At 39.1% G+C, this 15,138-nt stretch overlaps 1 protein-coding gene across 7 annotated transcripts in view; it reads right to left on the reverse strand.

Moving 5' to 3' along the window:
- CNOT1 (CCR4-NOT transcription complex subunit 1) overlaps window positions 1-15,138 on the reverse strand; it is a 119,973-nt gene that overhangs the window by 60,034 nt on the left and 44,801 nt on the right. For all 7 annotated transcript variants that reach the window (XM_049865048.1, XM_049865045.1, XM_049865049.1 and 4 more), the window contains exons 3-8: window positions 4,759-4,866; window positions 4,074-4,172; window positions 3,595-3,663; window positions 3,452-3,506; window positions 2,588-2,791; window positions 1,505-1,673 (exon numbers count right to left, since the gene is read on the reverse strand). In XM_049865048.1, the coding sequence (XP_049721005.1) occupies window positions 1,505-1,673; window positions 2,588-2,791; window positions 3,452-3,506; window positions 3,595-3,663; window positions 4,074-4,172; window positions 4,759-4,866 (704 nt within the window). The remainder of the gene's footprint in view (window positions 1-1,504; window positions 1,674-2,587; window positions 2,792-3,451; window positions 3,507-3,594; window positions 3,664-4,073; window positions 4,173-4,758; window positions 4,867-15,138) is intronic.

A 15,138-nucleotide genomic window follows, 5' to 3' on the forward strand; every position in this document is an offset into this window, starting at 1 on the left:
TCAATAAAATAGATGCTTTGGTCATTCTAATACGTACAGAGTCTTGAAAATACATCCAAACCTTTTCATTTTACATCTTCGAGTTTACTAAAACAAGCTTTATGTCAGGCACACACACAAAAATAAACTATTTAAAACATAAGTGGGAATGGGGTTGATATGAGGGTTTTAAAACACTGAAAGTTACGCTTAAAGTCAATGCAAAGCACATGAATGTCTCTCGTAACTTCTTCTCAGAAAAATATTAACAACCCACTATGTCATAGTCGGAAGTGCTACCAGTAGGGTGAAACAATTTTCTCTGGTGCCCCGACAGGTAAAAAGAATACGCATCCTGAATACAACCAAATACTTCGAGGGACAGAGTAGCAGGGGTGGGGGGTCCGGGGACCCTGGTTTCAGGGAACTTCTAGGTCAAGTGGCATAACAAAATTTATTTTAAAAAAGTTCTGCACCCCATTCTGGTGAGTGGTATCAGGTGTTTTAAAAGCTAGCAAACAGACATCTAGGATACATCAATTGATCCCAACCCACCTGGAGCAAAGGAGAAAGAAGAAAACCAGAGACACAAGGAAAATACGAGCCTAAGAGACAGAAAGGGCCACATAAACCAGAGACTCCATCAGCCTGAGACCGGAAGAACCAGATGGTACCTGGCTACCACCAATGACCAACATGACAGGGAACACAACAGAGAGTCCCTGACAGAGCAGGAGAAAAATAGGGTGCAGAACTCAAATTGTAGTAAGAAGATGAGACTTAACGGTCTGGCGGAGACTGGAGGGATCCTGGAAGACACAGCCCCTGGACTCTCTGTTAGCCCAGAACTGAAACCATTCCTGAAGCCAACTCCTCAGAAAAAGAATAGACTGGACTATACGACATAAAATGAAGAGAGTGCCTCTTAGCTTCAGCAGATACATATGACTAAATGGGCATTCCTGTCCAGAGTCGAGAAGAGATGGCAAAAAGGGACAGGAGCTGGTTAAAACGGGCATGGGAAATCCGGGGTGGAAGGAGGAGTGGTGCTGTCACATGAACAATGTGTGTATAAATTTTTTTATCTGAAACTAACGAACTATAAACTTTCAGATAAAGCACAATTAAAAAAAAAAAAAAGATGCAACAGGCAGAGGATAAAATGAATAGAAAAACATGGTAGGAGATAAAGGCATAGTGAGCAAACTGTAGGAAGAAGAGAAAACTAGACACATTAAGTGGAAAGTGATACAAGTTCCATAAACATTAGTGTCAACACCCCCCTTTCCCCAAAAAGATACTGGCAATTAGGTTAAAACCTGGTAGTTTCTTGATCTCTACATTTGAAAATGGGGGGTGGGGGGGGTAGGAATTTAGCCAGTGAAACTAGGATGTGAAACATGTTTTAGAAGTAAAAAATTCTGAAAGGCAAAGACAACATTAAGAAATCTGAGGAGCTTATTTTAAAGAATGAAATTGTACTTGGCACAAGAGTAATCAAAATTTAATGTGTCTGACTACCAACCTTGCACAAAAGCCATAGCCTACTTCTTGCATGAAGTCAGCCAGAGAGCTCTCCATCATGGTTTTAGCTACCCCTCCAGAATCAGGCAGGATCCTGTCCATTAGAATGTCCCGTTTTTCAGAGTATAAAAGTGGTGCAAGCACCACGGGACAGCGTTCCTGGGGAAAATCTGAGGAAAAAAGAAGGGAATTATAACTGCTATGGTGATTAAATGCAAACGATCCTCTTTTTTTGCTCACTAAAAGCCCCTCAAACCTGACTCTTCACAAGTTCATATCCAAAGCACAGTTTAGTTTTTTCCAATCTTTAGTTACCCAATTTAAATATTTTTATATCACAAAAATTTCTTATTAGCATACTTTTAATTTTTCATATTAGGATTCTGGTGTCTAATGAACAATTCACGCCCTAAATATTACTTTAAATTCTCTCAATAGGGCTATCAATTCTCACACAAGGAAGGCATCAGAAACATAAATAGAATATGAGAAGCTATTTATTTCAATGATAAGTAGAAAATTTCCTATCACTGAAAAAGTTAATGCAGCTTAAACTATGTAAGCATTAGGAAAGAAAAAAATTACAGAATGTCAGTCCACTACCAAAGGTTTAAAAGTACTTACCTCTCTAAAAGAAAGATCATAGAAATAAAGAATGGTAACATTAGAACCTGTAGTTATTTAGCGTAACAATAGCCAACAGTAAAGGGGACAAAGCGGGTGTATCAAAACTGACCAATACCGGAAAATGATTAAAATTTTTAAAAACTAAAAAACAGCGTGTTATTATAATGTAGTCTTCCTAAGGGTGAAGAAAACAAACAAAAGACTATATCTTTATATATAGTCTTAACTATGATAGTTATATAACAAGATTGTCGGTTAAGCTATATCCATTTGTACGTTTTCTATAATGAGGCTTTATGGTTCGTTATTTTAAATTACAAAATGCTCTCTTCAAAAAGACTACACCAACATAAAAACAGGGGTAAATCCCTACCTTTACTTATATTCTAAAATGCATTTGTCGTGTTTTTAATTATTCAAAGAAATCATTTTTTGTAGGCCAAGATCACTCCCTTACCTCTGCGCAGTGTCTTAAGAAAAGCGTCTATCTGCTCCTGTCCAACTCCAAAGGCTCCCTTCTGCCCAAAGAGGAGATGGGAGAGGAGGAGGTGTAGGACCTCTATTGCTATATCTTGGAAGCCACCTTCTTGATTTCCACTGACGTCTGCGTCAATATAAGAACGCAGAAGATCTGGAAGCTTCTGTTTGATAAACTGGGCGGCTAAAAATCAGGTAAACCAAAAATCATTTCCACACCACAATGGGTAAAAACTCATATACTATCAAAATGTATCTATATACACCCACTCCTCACTTATCAACATGATTAGGTTCCAAAGGACCAGGTCATTATGCAAAAATCAGTGTTATATGAATACGGAGGACGACCACATCAGATCATAAAATGGAAGATGACTACACATCATTACATAACTACCAAACCACTGACAATCATGGCCTAGCCAAGTTGACACATAACCTTAATTATCAGTTTGTGTTACTTTCGCCTCGCACCTCAGCATTCCTTACGGCCAGACTTCCATCGTTAATCCATAGAACAGTCAGATAATAAATTCTTTACTACTGTCGTAAATGTGAAACGTCAGATAACAAGACAGCCGATTAGTGAGGAGTAGGTGTATTCTATAAATAAATCTATTCATCCTTCTCATTTACCAAATCACCTTCTACCCCCTTCTAATGCTTTGTATCTCTAGTTGGTTTTTCAAAAATTAACCTTTAAAGAGACCAATGGAAGTCAATCTTCAAAAAAAAAAAAAAAAAAACCATCTTAATTTCTAAACTCTGAAGCCTCAAGATTCCCCAAGCTGATTTTAAAGAGTCTCACTTCACTATAGAATTTTTAAGAAAAAGAACATACCGAAACCTCTGAGATCTGAGCTGGAAGAATTCAAGAGGGCAAGGCCAAAAATTACCTGAAACAAGAAGGGTTAGAGTAACTAAGAATTTAAATGGCTGTTTTTAATCCTAATTTGGCCTACCTCTTTTTTCTAAATCACTTACCTCTTGTACTTTGCTTAACTTGAGAACTTTACTCAGCTGGGCAAATAAGTGGGGTGCAGGCTTTAAACTCTGAAACAGACCAAATTTGATTTTAAAACAAGAACTTACTAGTCTTCGAACAGGTTTTAAAAGCATCTGTTTGCCCAATTATGGAGCTGTTTACCAATAAAGGTAATGCATACTGCTTCTAGAAACAATACGCCACGTCCTAGAACTGTGGACTAACATCCTATAAACTGACACCTCCGCTTCACAGTAATAAAGCTTAAGCTTTTACAGAATCTGGTTATAGTAGGATTTACAGTTTTATCAAACTGCCTGAATATTGTTAGAAAGCTACAATAGAAGCCCTAAGTAACTAATTGAAATTTTAAAATTAAGGCATGGCATTATGAGATCAAAGTCGATGGCCTCTTTAGAAAGCTTAATAAGAGATCGTATTCTTAGGACTGCTGAGAATATAAGCAGTAAATACCAACCTTCTGATAGTGCAATGGATTATCAATGGCATAGGACAGCGTCGAGATAAAATTTGGCTTTGTAATCAGCGACGCGCACTCCTGAATCAGAAACTGAGTCTTCAAAAATAAAAAAGAAAATTTTCATTAGCGCTGACAGTCATCTCCCACGAATAAAAAGCAGATGTGCTCAGAACATGAACGTGTAATGTAAAACACACTGTGTGTTTCTATGTTATCCAAATCAGCTCTTTAAAACACCCATTTAAACTACTTTAAGTTCAATTAGTAACGATGTTAAACAAAAACTTCCACAAAATAATGCCCACTAATAAGATGACTATGAGAACAGTATCATAAGAAACTATTACCAGATTGAGAATCAAGCCAAAGAAGACTCAACCCAGGACATGAGATCCCCTCTCTGCCTTACTTACTTGTCAAGCAGGACATCCCCATTCCTGCTTCCTTCAGGCAGGTCACATCCCCAGCTCTCTAAGCCTGAACTACGTAGCTGTAAGGGCAGCTGGGCAGGAGAAGGGAAGGACAGAAAAAAGGAGAAGTCCAAGAACACCTTTTAGCCATCCAGCTAAGATTATTTCTGGATGCTCTCTGTATGTGTCACTCGCTACAACCACTATGCCCAAAATACAATTCATTAAATAATTACAGCTAAGTGGATATAAACTCTACGAGCCCCAAATACCTGATGGAAATCTTTGCCACTGCTTTTACCATCGCCACTGAAATCCACATGCGAAAATAGGCAGCGTAATAAATGCCTGTCTGCCTCAGGACCGTGCCGATTCACAATCTAAAAAGACCAAAAATATAAGTCTGCAAGTCAACATTAAAGGAGGGCGGGGGGGAGGGAATCAATCTCTAGCTCAAAATCCCAAGTTAAATTAACTGTTCCTATTGGAATGAGTGTAGGAAATACTGAGATGGAGGTACCGATATTTTATGATTAATATTTTTTAAATGCTTCCTAATAGTCACTAGTAAGAAAGATAGAGGAAGAAGAAAAACTACCAGTAACTACCCCATATAAGCCTAACCAGGCCTCTTTCATTTTAGTCAACTTCTACACAAAAAACACCTGGCAGCATAAAATGACATGTACTGGGAATACAAAGTTTAAAAAAAAAAAAAAAGTTATAAGGTAACAATTGTATAACAAACTAAACTCATATGAACATTTTTTCTATGTTATTATTTTTACTCTAAAAATGTAACCTGTGATTTCTCTAACACAGCGGTGACTCTATACAATGGCCTAAAAGACAAGGCCCTAAATGAACCGGCCACCAGCTACCTCTGCACTCGGTGCTTTGGATGACGCCTCTGAGCTCCATCAACTCGTTTCTCACTGTTGCTCAAAATTACCAACATTCGTTAGCACTTGCTATTCCTCCTAACTGGAAAGCTCCAGATAACTATGCATGGTTTGTTCTTTCAAGTCCTTTAGTTTCCTGCTGAAAAGTCACCTTATCCATGAAGCCACTGGTGACTACCCTCCCTAAAATAGCAACATAACCTATCCCACCATCACCTCTCTCTCACATTGTTTACTTTCTCTACAGCACTTACGAACACCCAACCCACCACCTGGTATGTTTATTATTTGAGAACAGGGAATTTGTTTGGTTGTGTTAACGTCTACGTATCTAGTCTAGAAAAGAGCGTATTAGCAATGTATGTGCAGAATAAATACTTGTTACGTGCTACAGTAAACATTATAAATAATATTTAACTACCTACTTTGGACTAGATATACTGAGCTTCCTCAGTTTCATCATCAACAATCCTACCAAAAATTGCTCCCATTTTATAGGTGAAGAGGTAGACACTTAAAACAGATTCCATGAGCCGAAGATCCACTAGCCTGAGAGTTAAAAACTCGGATTCACCCTGATGGAGCAGGAGAAAAGTGGGATGCAGATCTCAAATTCTAGTAAAAAGGCCAGGCTTAATGGTCTGACTGAGACTGGAGGGGCCCCAGAAGACACGCCCCTGGACTCGCTGTTAGCCCCAAACTAAAATCATCCCTGAAGTCACTCTTCAGACAAAGATTAGACTGGACTGTAAGACATAAAATGATACTGGTGAGGGGTATGCTTCTTAGCTCAAGTAGACACATGAGACTATGTGGGCAGCTCTTGTCTGGAGGTGAGATGAGAAGGCAGAGGGGGGACAGGAATTGACTGAATAAACACGGGAAATACAGAGTGAAGAGAAGGAGCATGCTGTCACATTATAGGGAGACCAACCAGGGTCACATAACAACGTGTATTTAAGTTTTTATATAAGAAACTAACTTGAATTGTAAACTTTCACTTAAAGCACAATTTAAAAAAAAATCTGGATTCACAGTCCAACTCCAAAGCCTACGATGTTTGTACTGTATCATGCTAATTATGTGACAGCTGGCTAAGTTATTTAACTTATTTTAGTTTCCGTTTTCCCATGCAGAAAAATGTGTGAGTTAGGTAAAATTAATCTTTACATTGTCCCACAGGCATCTGAAAGTTAAAATCTATATAATCAGACGATCAATAAAAACCTCTGCATCTCCAAACACTACTATGAACCTATTCATAATGTACTGTTTTTGCAGGTTTTTATCTTTCTTTGATTAAGTTCTATAAACGCAGAAACTAGTCTGTCCTTCTAGTATCCTCCTAGAATGCTGACCACTATCTTAAGGGGCCAACTCAGATTAGTAAGAAATAGAATTACATATTCTCCAACTAACCAGGCCTCTCTCACAAGAACAAAATCTAGCTCAACAAATATTTATTGAGTACCTCCATATACACTGGAAACCGTGGTGGCATAGTGGTTAAGTGCTACAGCTGCTAACCAAAGGGTCAGCAGTTCGAATCTGCTAGGCGCTCCTTGGAAACTCTATGGGGCAGTTCTACTCTGTCCTATAGGGTCGCCATGAGCCGGAATCGACTCGAGGGCACTGGGTTTTTTTGTTTTTTGTTTTTTTTTTTTGATTTCCATATATGCTAGACACTACTTTAGGTGCAGCAAATACAGCAGAGGAGATTGGTGGAGTCCATTTAACTCTCATAAAGTGGAAGAAGAAAAGTATCGGCAAAAATAATTTCTGATAATATTACCTACTAAATGAAGAAAACACAGGCTATGTGATGTAATGACGGGGGCGGGGTCAGGGGGGAGGATGGAGCTCAGAGAGGCCTTCCCCATGTGAGCTGAGACAAAATACAGCGAGTCCACAACCACAGACAGAGCTGGTGGAAGGAGGAAAAGCTGTCCTGGATAAAGGAAAATCTACTGCAGAGGCTCCAAGACAGGAAAGCACTTGTTTGAAGAACAAAAAAAGGCCAATGATAGTCAGGGGCCAGGTCACAGTTAACAAACAACTTATCTAGCACTATTATACCAATCTAAAAAAAGGAAAACACATACTCCATTTGACTGGCAATGGCAAAAAAAAAAAAGTTCTAAGTGTTTAACTAGGAGTCAGCAAAGATTTACTAACATCCCTTTTACCCTTTACATTTGTTTCTATAATGTTTTATAGTTTGCAACTGCTTTCACAGCCACTCCATCTTCCCAACAACCCTATAAAGTATATATGGACAAACACACACATTCAAGGATGCAATGACTGAAGATGTTACACGTAACTTGTTAGCTGGTAGGAGGATCAGACAGTATGTTTTACGGCTGCTGGGTGAATGAAACATTCCTTCCGTTGATACCATGCTGCCCCCTCACTAAGAAAACTGTATTTTTTCCTTCTTAAATTCAAGTGGCATTTTAAAAACATTATCCTGCATTGCAACAATGATGAAATAAGATTATATGCATCCTCATAAAATTAAGCCCTGTACAAATTTTCACACACACACATGCAGAACAAACTGAACCAGCTGGGCAGTGAGAGCAGTAAAATAATGGAGACTTTTACGTAAGTACCTCAGAATTGAAAGCAAAATCTTCAGGTTGTATTCAAAGCAAAGTAACTTAATCGAAGACATTCTACAGTGCTTCTGTAATAATCTAATTTATGGCTGAAGCTACACATTAAGAACATTAACAAATAATTCACTTATGATGGTAAAAATTCTGAAAATCATGTGGAATGGTTTGAAAAAACAGGGCACTATGTGGCCTATGTTGTTGTTAGGTGCGATCCAGTCGATTCTGACTCATAGTGACCCTATGCACAACAGAACGAAACACTGGCTGGTCCTGTGCCATCCTTACAATCATTATTATGCCTGAGCCCATTGTTGCAGCCACTGTGTCAATCCACCTCGTTGAGGGTCTTCCTCTTTTCCGCTGACCCTGTACTCTGCCAAGCATGATGTCCTTCTCCAGGGACTGATCCCTCCTGATGACATGTCCAAAGTATGTAAGACACAGTCTCACCATCCTTGCCTCTAAGGAACATTCTGGTTGTTCTTGTTCCAAGACAGATTTGTTCGTTCTTTTGGCAGTCCGTGGAATATTCAATATTCTTAACCAACACCACAATTCAAAGGCATCAATTCTCTGGTCCTCCTTATTCACTGTCCAGCTTTCACACGCATATGATGCAACTGAAAATACCATGGCTTGGGTCAGACGCACCTTAGTCTTCAAGGTGACATCTTTACCATTCAACACTAAAGAGGTCCTTTGCAGCAGATTTGCCCAATGCAATGTGTCTTTTGATTTCTTGACTGCTGCTTCCATGGCTGTTGATTGTGGATCCAAGTAAAACGAAATCCTTGACAACTTCAATCTTTCCTCCATTTATCGTGATGTTGCTCACTGGTCCAGTTTTGAGAATTTTTGTTTTCTTTACGTTGAGGTGCAATCCATACTGAAGGCTGTGGTCTTTGATGCTTCGAGTTCTTTTCACTTCCAGCAATCAAGGTTGAGTCATCTATTTTACATAGGTTGTTAATGAGTCTTCCTCCAATCCTGATGCCCTCTTCTTCTTCATATAGTCCAGCTTCTCAGATTATTTGCTCAGCATACAGACTGAATAGGTATGTTGAAAGGATACAACCCCTGACCCACACCTTTCCTGCCTTTAAACCAATCAGTATCCCCTCGTTCTGTCCGAACAACTGCCTGTTGATCTATGTAAAGGTTCCTCATAAGCACAATTAAGTGTTCTGGAATTCCCATTCTTTCCAACGTTATCCATAATTTTTTAAGACCACACAGTCCAACACCTTTGCATAGTCAATAAAAAACCATATAAACATCCTTCTGGTATTCTCTGCTTTAAGCCAGGACCCATGTGACATGAGCAATAGTATCCCTGGTTCCACGTCCTCTTCTGAATCCAGCCTGAATTTCTGGCAGTTCCCTGTTGATATACTGTTGCAACTGTTTTTGAATGATCTTCAGCAAAATTTTGCTTCCATGTGATAATTAATGATATTGTTCTATAATTTCTGCATTTGGTTGGATCACCTTTCTTGGGAATAGGCATAAATATGGATCTCTTCCAGTCAGTTGGCCAGGAAGCTGCCTTCCATATTTCTTGGCACAGAAGAGTGAGCACCTCCAGCGCTGCATCTGTTTGCCATCGGTTCCTGATCATATGCTACCTCCTGAAATGGTTGAATATCGACTAATTCTTTTTGTGTAATGTCTCTGTATACTCCTTCCATCTTCTTTTGATGCTCCCTGCCATCGTTTAACATTTTCCCCATAGAATCCTTCACTATTGCAATACGAGACTTGAATTTTTTCTTCAGTTCTTTCAGCTTGAGAAACGCTGAGCGTGCTCTTCCCTTTTGGTTTTCCATCTCCAGCTCTTCGCATATGTCATTATAATACTTTACTTTGTCTTCTCTAGCCACCCTCTGAAATCTTCTATTCAGTTCTTTGACTTCATCATTTCTTCCTTTTGCTTTAGCTGACTGACATTCGTGAGCAAGTTTCAGGTCTCCTCTGACATCCATCTTGGTCTTTTCTTCCTTTCCAGTCTTTTCAATGACCTTTCACTTTCTTCATGTACGATTGTCCTTGATGTCATTCACAACTCGTCTGGTCCTCAGCCACTAGTATTCAATGCATCAAATCTATTCTTCAGACGGTCTCTAAATTCAGGTGGGACATACTCAAGGTCATAGTTTGACTCTTGTGGACTTGCTCTGATTTTCTTCAGTTTCAGCTTAAACCTGCATATGAGCAATTGATGGTCTGTTCCACAGGCGGCCCCTGGCCTTGCTCTGACTGATGATATTGAGCTTTTCCATTGTCTCTTTCCACAGATGTAGTCAATTTGATTTCTGTGTGTTCCATCTGGCGAGGTCTATGTGTACAGTCACCGTTTATGCTGATGAAAGAATGTATTTGCAATGAAGAAGTCATTAATCTTGCAAATTTCTACTATTCGATCTCCAGCATTGTTTCTATCACCAAGGCCATATGCTCCAACTACTGATTCTTCTTGTTTCCAACTTTTGCATTCCAATCGCCAGTAATTATCAATGCACCTTGACTGCATGTTCGATCAATTTCAGACTGCAGCAGCTGATAAAAAAATCTTCAATTTCTTCATCTTTGACTTTAGTGGGTGGTGTGTAAATTTGAATAATAGTCGTATTAAGTGGTCTTCCTTGTAGGCGTACGGATATTATCCTATCACTGACAGGGCTGTACTTAAGGACAGATCTTGAAATGTTCTTTTTGACTATGAATGCAACATCATTCCTCTTCAAATTGTCACTGCCGGCATATTAGCCTATATGATTGTCAGATTCAAAAGGACCAATACCTCAGCTCACTAATGCCTAGGATATCTACGTTTGTATGTTCCATTTCATTTTTTGACAATTTCCAATTTTCCTAGATTCATACTTTGTTCTGATTATTAATGGATGTCTGCAGCTGTTTCTTCTTCATTTTGAGTCATGCCACATCAAGCAAGGTCCGGAAAGCTTGACTCCATCCACGTCATTAAGGTCGACTCTACTTTGAGGAGGCAGCTCTTCCCCAGTCGTTTTCTGAGTGCCTTCCAACCTGGGGGCTCATCTTTCAGCACTGTATCAGACAATGTTCCACAGCTATTCATAAGGTTTTCACTGGCTAATGCTTTTCAGAAGTAGACTGCCAGGTCCTTCTAGTCTGTCTTAGTCTGGAAGCTCAGCTGAAACCTGTCCTCCATGGGTGACCCTGCTGATATCTGCATACCGGTGGCATAGCTTCCAGCATCACAGCAACACGCAAGCCCCCACAGTATGACAAACTGACATGGGGGTGTGGCCTACAGAAGACATATAATGGAGGACACTAAAGACTTTATTATGTGAAAGACGGTTACGTGAAACAGAAAGATGGTTACACGAAACAGAACACCAAAAGCTTGGTTTTTGGCTCCTTTCTAATAGGGTTTTCCATAAATTGAGGTGGTCAACTACTATAATCAGAAACAGAATCCTTTATTAATTTTTTAAAGCTTTTCTTTGGATCTAATACTGATGAGGTAGCAATTATCTAAGGACTTGTGCCTTCAACACTAGCTCATTAAAACAGCTTTAAAGCACACACATAAACACACATCGATTTTTCTAAGCTCAAGAAGATTTATAAAAAGAAAAATATATAAAATCTGGCCTAACCGATGATCTCAAAAGTCTTGAAATGCCCAAGATTCTATGAAAGTACTAGGTTTGTTTTGTTTTTGCTGACTGAAGACAGTCACTCACTACATGACAATGTTTACAGTTTTTAGAAATGACTGGAATAACTATACAGTCTACCTAAATATATATAACACTTCACATAAAAAAAAATGAAGTGTCGCCATAATTTTAAAGTTGGTAAACATATTCTACCCTTAAAAATATTCATTTCAGTGTGGTGTCTGGGGTCTTAAATGCTAACAAGCGGCCATCTAAGATGCATCAATTGGTCTCAACCCACATGGATCAAAGGAGAATGAAGAACACCAAGGTCACACAATAACTATGAGCCCAAGAGACAGAAAGGGCCACATGAACCAGAGACTTACATCATCCTGAGACCAGAAGAACTAGATGGTGCCCGGCCACAACCCATGACTGCCCTGACAGGGAGCACAACAGAGAACCCCTGAGGGAGCAGGAGATCAGTGGGATGCAGACCCCAAATTCTCATAAAAAGACCAGACTTAATGGTCTGACTGAGACTAGAGGAATCCCGGTGGTCATGGTCCCCAAATCTTCTGTTGGCCCAGGACAGGAACCATTCCCGAAGACAACTCATCAGACATGGAAGGGACTGGACAATGGGTAGGAGAGAGATGCTGATGAAGAGTGAGCTACGTGTATCAGGTGGACACTTGAGACTGTGTTGGCCTCTCCTGTCTGGAGGGGAGATACAAGGGTGGAGAGGGTTAGAAGCTGGTAAAATTGTCACGAAAGGAGAGACTGGAAGGGCTGACTCATTAGGGGGAGAATAAGTGGGAGTGTGGAGCAAGGCATATATAAGCTTATATGTGACAGACTGACTTGATTTGTAAACGTTCACTTAAAGCTCAATAAAAATTGTTTTAAAAAATATTCATTTCAGGTTTTTAGTGTATTATCTGTATGAATAGTTTGAGTTACTTTACAAAAACACAGCATCTATTCAAAGAAATTTAATATAATGAAAACAAGAGGAAATTCTGCAGCAAATATAAAGTTACTTTTAACAGGAAATGTGTTAATTTAAGGACATAAACTTCATATCTGTAAGTTAAAGACAGCAGAAGTAGAAGAGGACTTTTCTACTCTAACCACTCAAAATACAAAAAAAAAAATTCCATTTTCAATGAAACATTCTGTCTTGAAGAAAGCTCATTTTTATCTCCTCAGATGAAACGCCCAATACAGACTCATCTTTGGGGCAGATAAATCAATAAATAAAAATGTTTAGGACTGATAAATATCCCGAAACATATACAGATATTCTACGTTCAAATGATGAGATCTGGGGTACAAATAAATCATGAAGGAAAACAGGCTGTTCATTTAGACAGCCAGATCAACATGCAGAAATTACAGAAAAGCAAAGCAGACAGAGCTATAAATGCGTAAACCAAGCTCAGGGTGCTACTTTTAATATCTGTGAGCTAACTATATAGCCAAAGGAGTGTGCTGGAACAGATACAGAAGGAGAAGGGAGAGGTGGCAACCGTTATAAAATCTGAGAACAGAGGGAAATGGCAGGCTACCCTCAATACTTCCCCCCTACTCTCAACCATCTCCAGCACTGCTAATACATGAGTAAATAGCTGGACCCATTCAAATATGGACAAAAATTCAAAGAATCATCATGCAACCTATTTGAAGAAACTGTAAAATAAACAGAGCGAAGAAACAAGGGAAGTTAACATACATTTCAAATTCTTACCAAAAAACACAGATAAGAAGTTCAAAGAAATAGCATTCTACAGTCTCAAAGAAATTATAGGAATTGTTTTTGTTTTTAAAGAGAAAAGTCCTTAAAAAAGTAAAACAATGGTTCAAAGACAAGATAACAAGAAACGAACATGAAAACAAGCTTACGGCGTCTAGAAGAAAAAACCCTACAATGAAGATAACCACGTAGCAGCAAAAACAAAAATATTTAAAATAATTAACCTAATAAAATCCATTAAGAAAACATTCTGCATTCCATTTTAGAGAGTGGCGTCTGGGGTCTTAAACGCTCCCAAGTTGCCATCTAAGATGCATCAATTGGTCTCAACCCTCCTGGCGCAAAGGAGAATGAAGAGTATCAAAGACACAAGGTAATTAAGAGCCCAAGAGGCAGAAAGGGCCACATAAAGCAGGGACTCATTAACTTGAGACCAGAAGAACTAGATGGTGCCCGGCTACAACCGATGACTGCTTTGACAGGGAACACAACAAAGAACCCCAGAAGGAGCAGGAGAGCAGTGGGATGCAGGCCCCAAATTCTCACAAAAAGACCAGACTTAATGGTCTGACTGAGACTAAGATGACCCAGGAGGTCATGGTCCCCAGACCTTCTGTTAGCCCAACATAGGAACCATTCTCTTCAGACAGGGGCTGGACTGGGCTATGGGACAGACAATGACACTGGTGAAGAATGAGCTTCTTGGGTCAAGTAGACACAGGAGACTATGTCGGCACCTCCTGTTTGAATGGGAGATGAGAGGGTGGGGGGGTCAGAAGCTGGCCAAACGGACACGAAAATGAGAGTAGAGGGAAGGAGTGTGCTGTCTCATTAGGGGGAGAGCAATTAGGATTATATAGCAAGATGTTTATAAATTTTTGCATGAGAATCCGACTTGATTTGTAAACTTTCACTTAAAGCACAATAAAAATTTAAAAAATAATAATTATTATTATTATCAGTAGATACTGATTCACAGCGACCCTACAGGACAGAGAAGAACTGCCCCAAAAGGTTTCCAAGGCTGTAAATCTTTATGGAGGCAGACTGCCACATCTTTCTCCCAAGGAGCGGCTGGTGGGTTTGAACCATCAACCTTTCGGGTAGCAGCCCCTAACCACTACATCCGTCACCAGGGCACCTCAAAATAATTAAAGGAAGGTTTAAGGCTATCACATAAATGTAGGCAAAATATATGAAAAGAGTGGACAAAAAGACCAAAAAAAAAAAAAAAAAACCCAAAGGTGTTCCAACATACAAGTAATAAAATATCTTCAATCCCACAAAAACAAATGAAGGATATTCAAGGAAAACAAAAATATCTCTAAAATTAGAATTTGAACTGGAAGATCAAAGGATACTCCATATCACAAGAAAAGCTGATGCAATCCTGAGGCAAAGCTGACCAATGCCAAAGCATACAGGTGAAATTAATGACCTTAAATTAAGAGAGAATTCACAAGAATACTGAGGTTAGGAGTAGATGCAAGCAGGAAAATTAAGTAACTTACAGCAAATGGAGAAGGGGGAACTGACAGTTTTGTCGTTCAATGCTGCTGAAGAATAATGGGCAGTACTATTTACACGATAGGGAATAATGCAAGAATTTCAGAAGTGATGACAACTACACTTCGAATAAAAACAAGCAAGATATTCTCAAGCATGAAAGAACCAAGGTAAAACATCCCAAATTCTTAATGAAATAGATCTTTGACAAGTTGTT

Source organism: Elephas maximus, chromosome 21, assembly GCF_024166365.1.
Source record: "Elephas maximus indicus isolate mEleMax1 chromosome 21, mEleMax1 primary haplotype, whole genome shotgun sequence".
NCBI lineage: Eukaryota > Metazoa > Chordata > Mammalia > Proboscidea > Elephantidae > Elephas > Elephas maximus.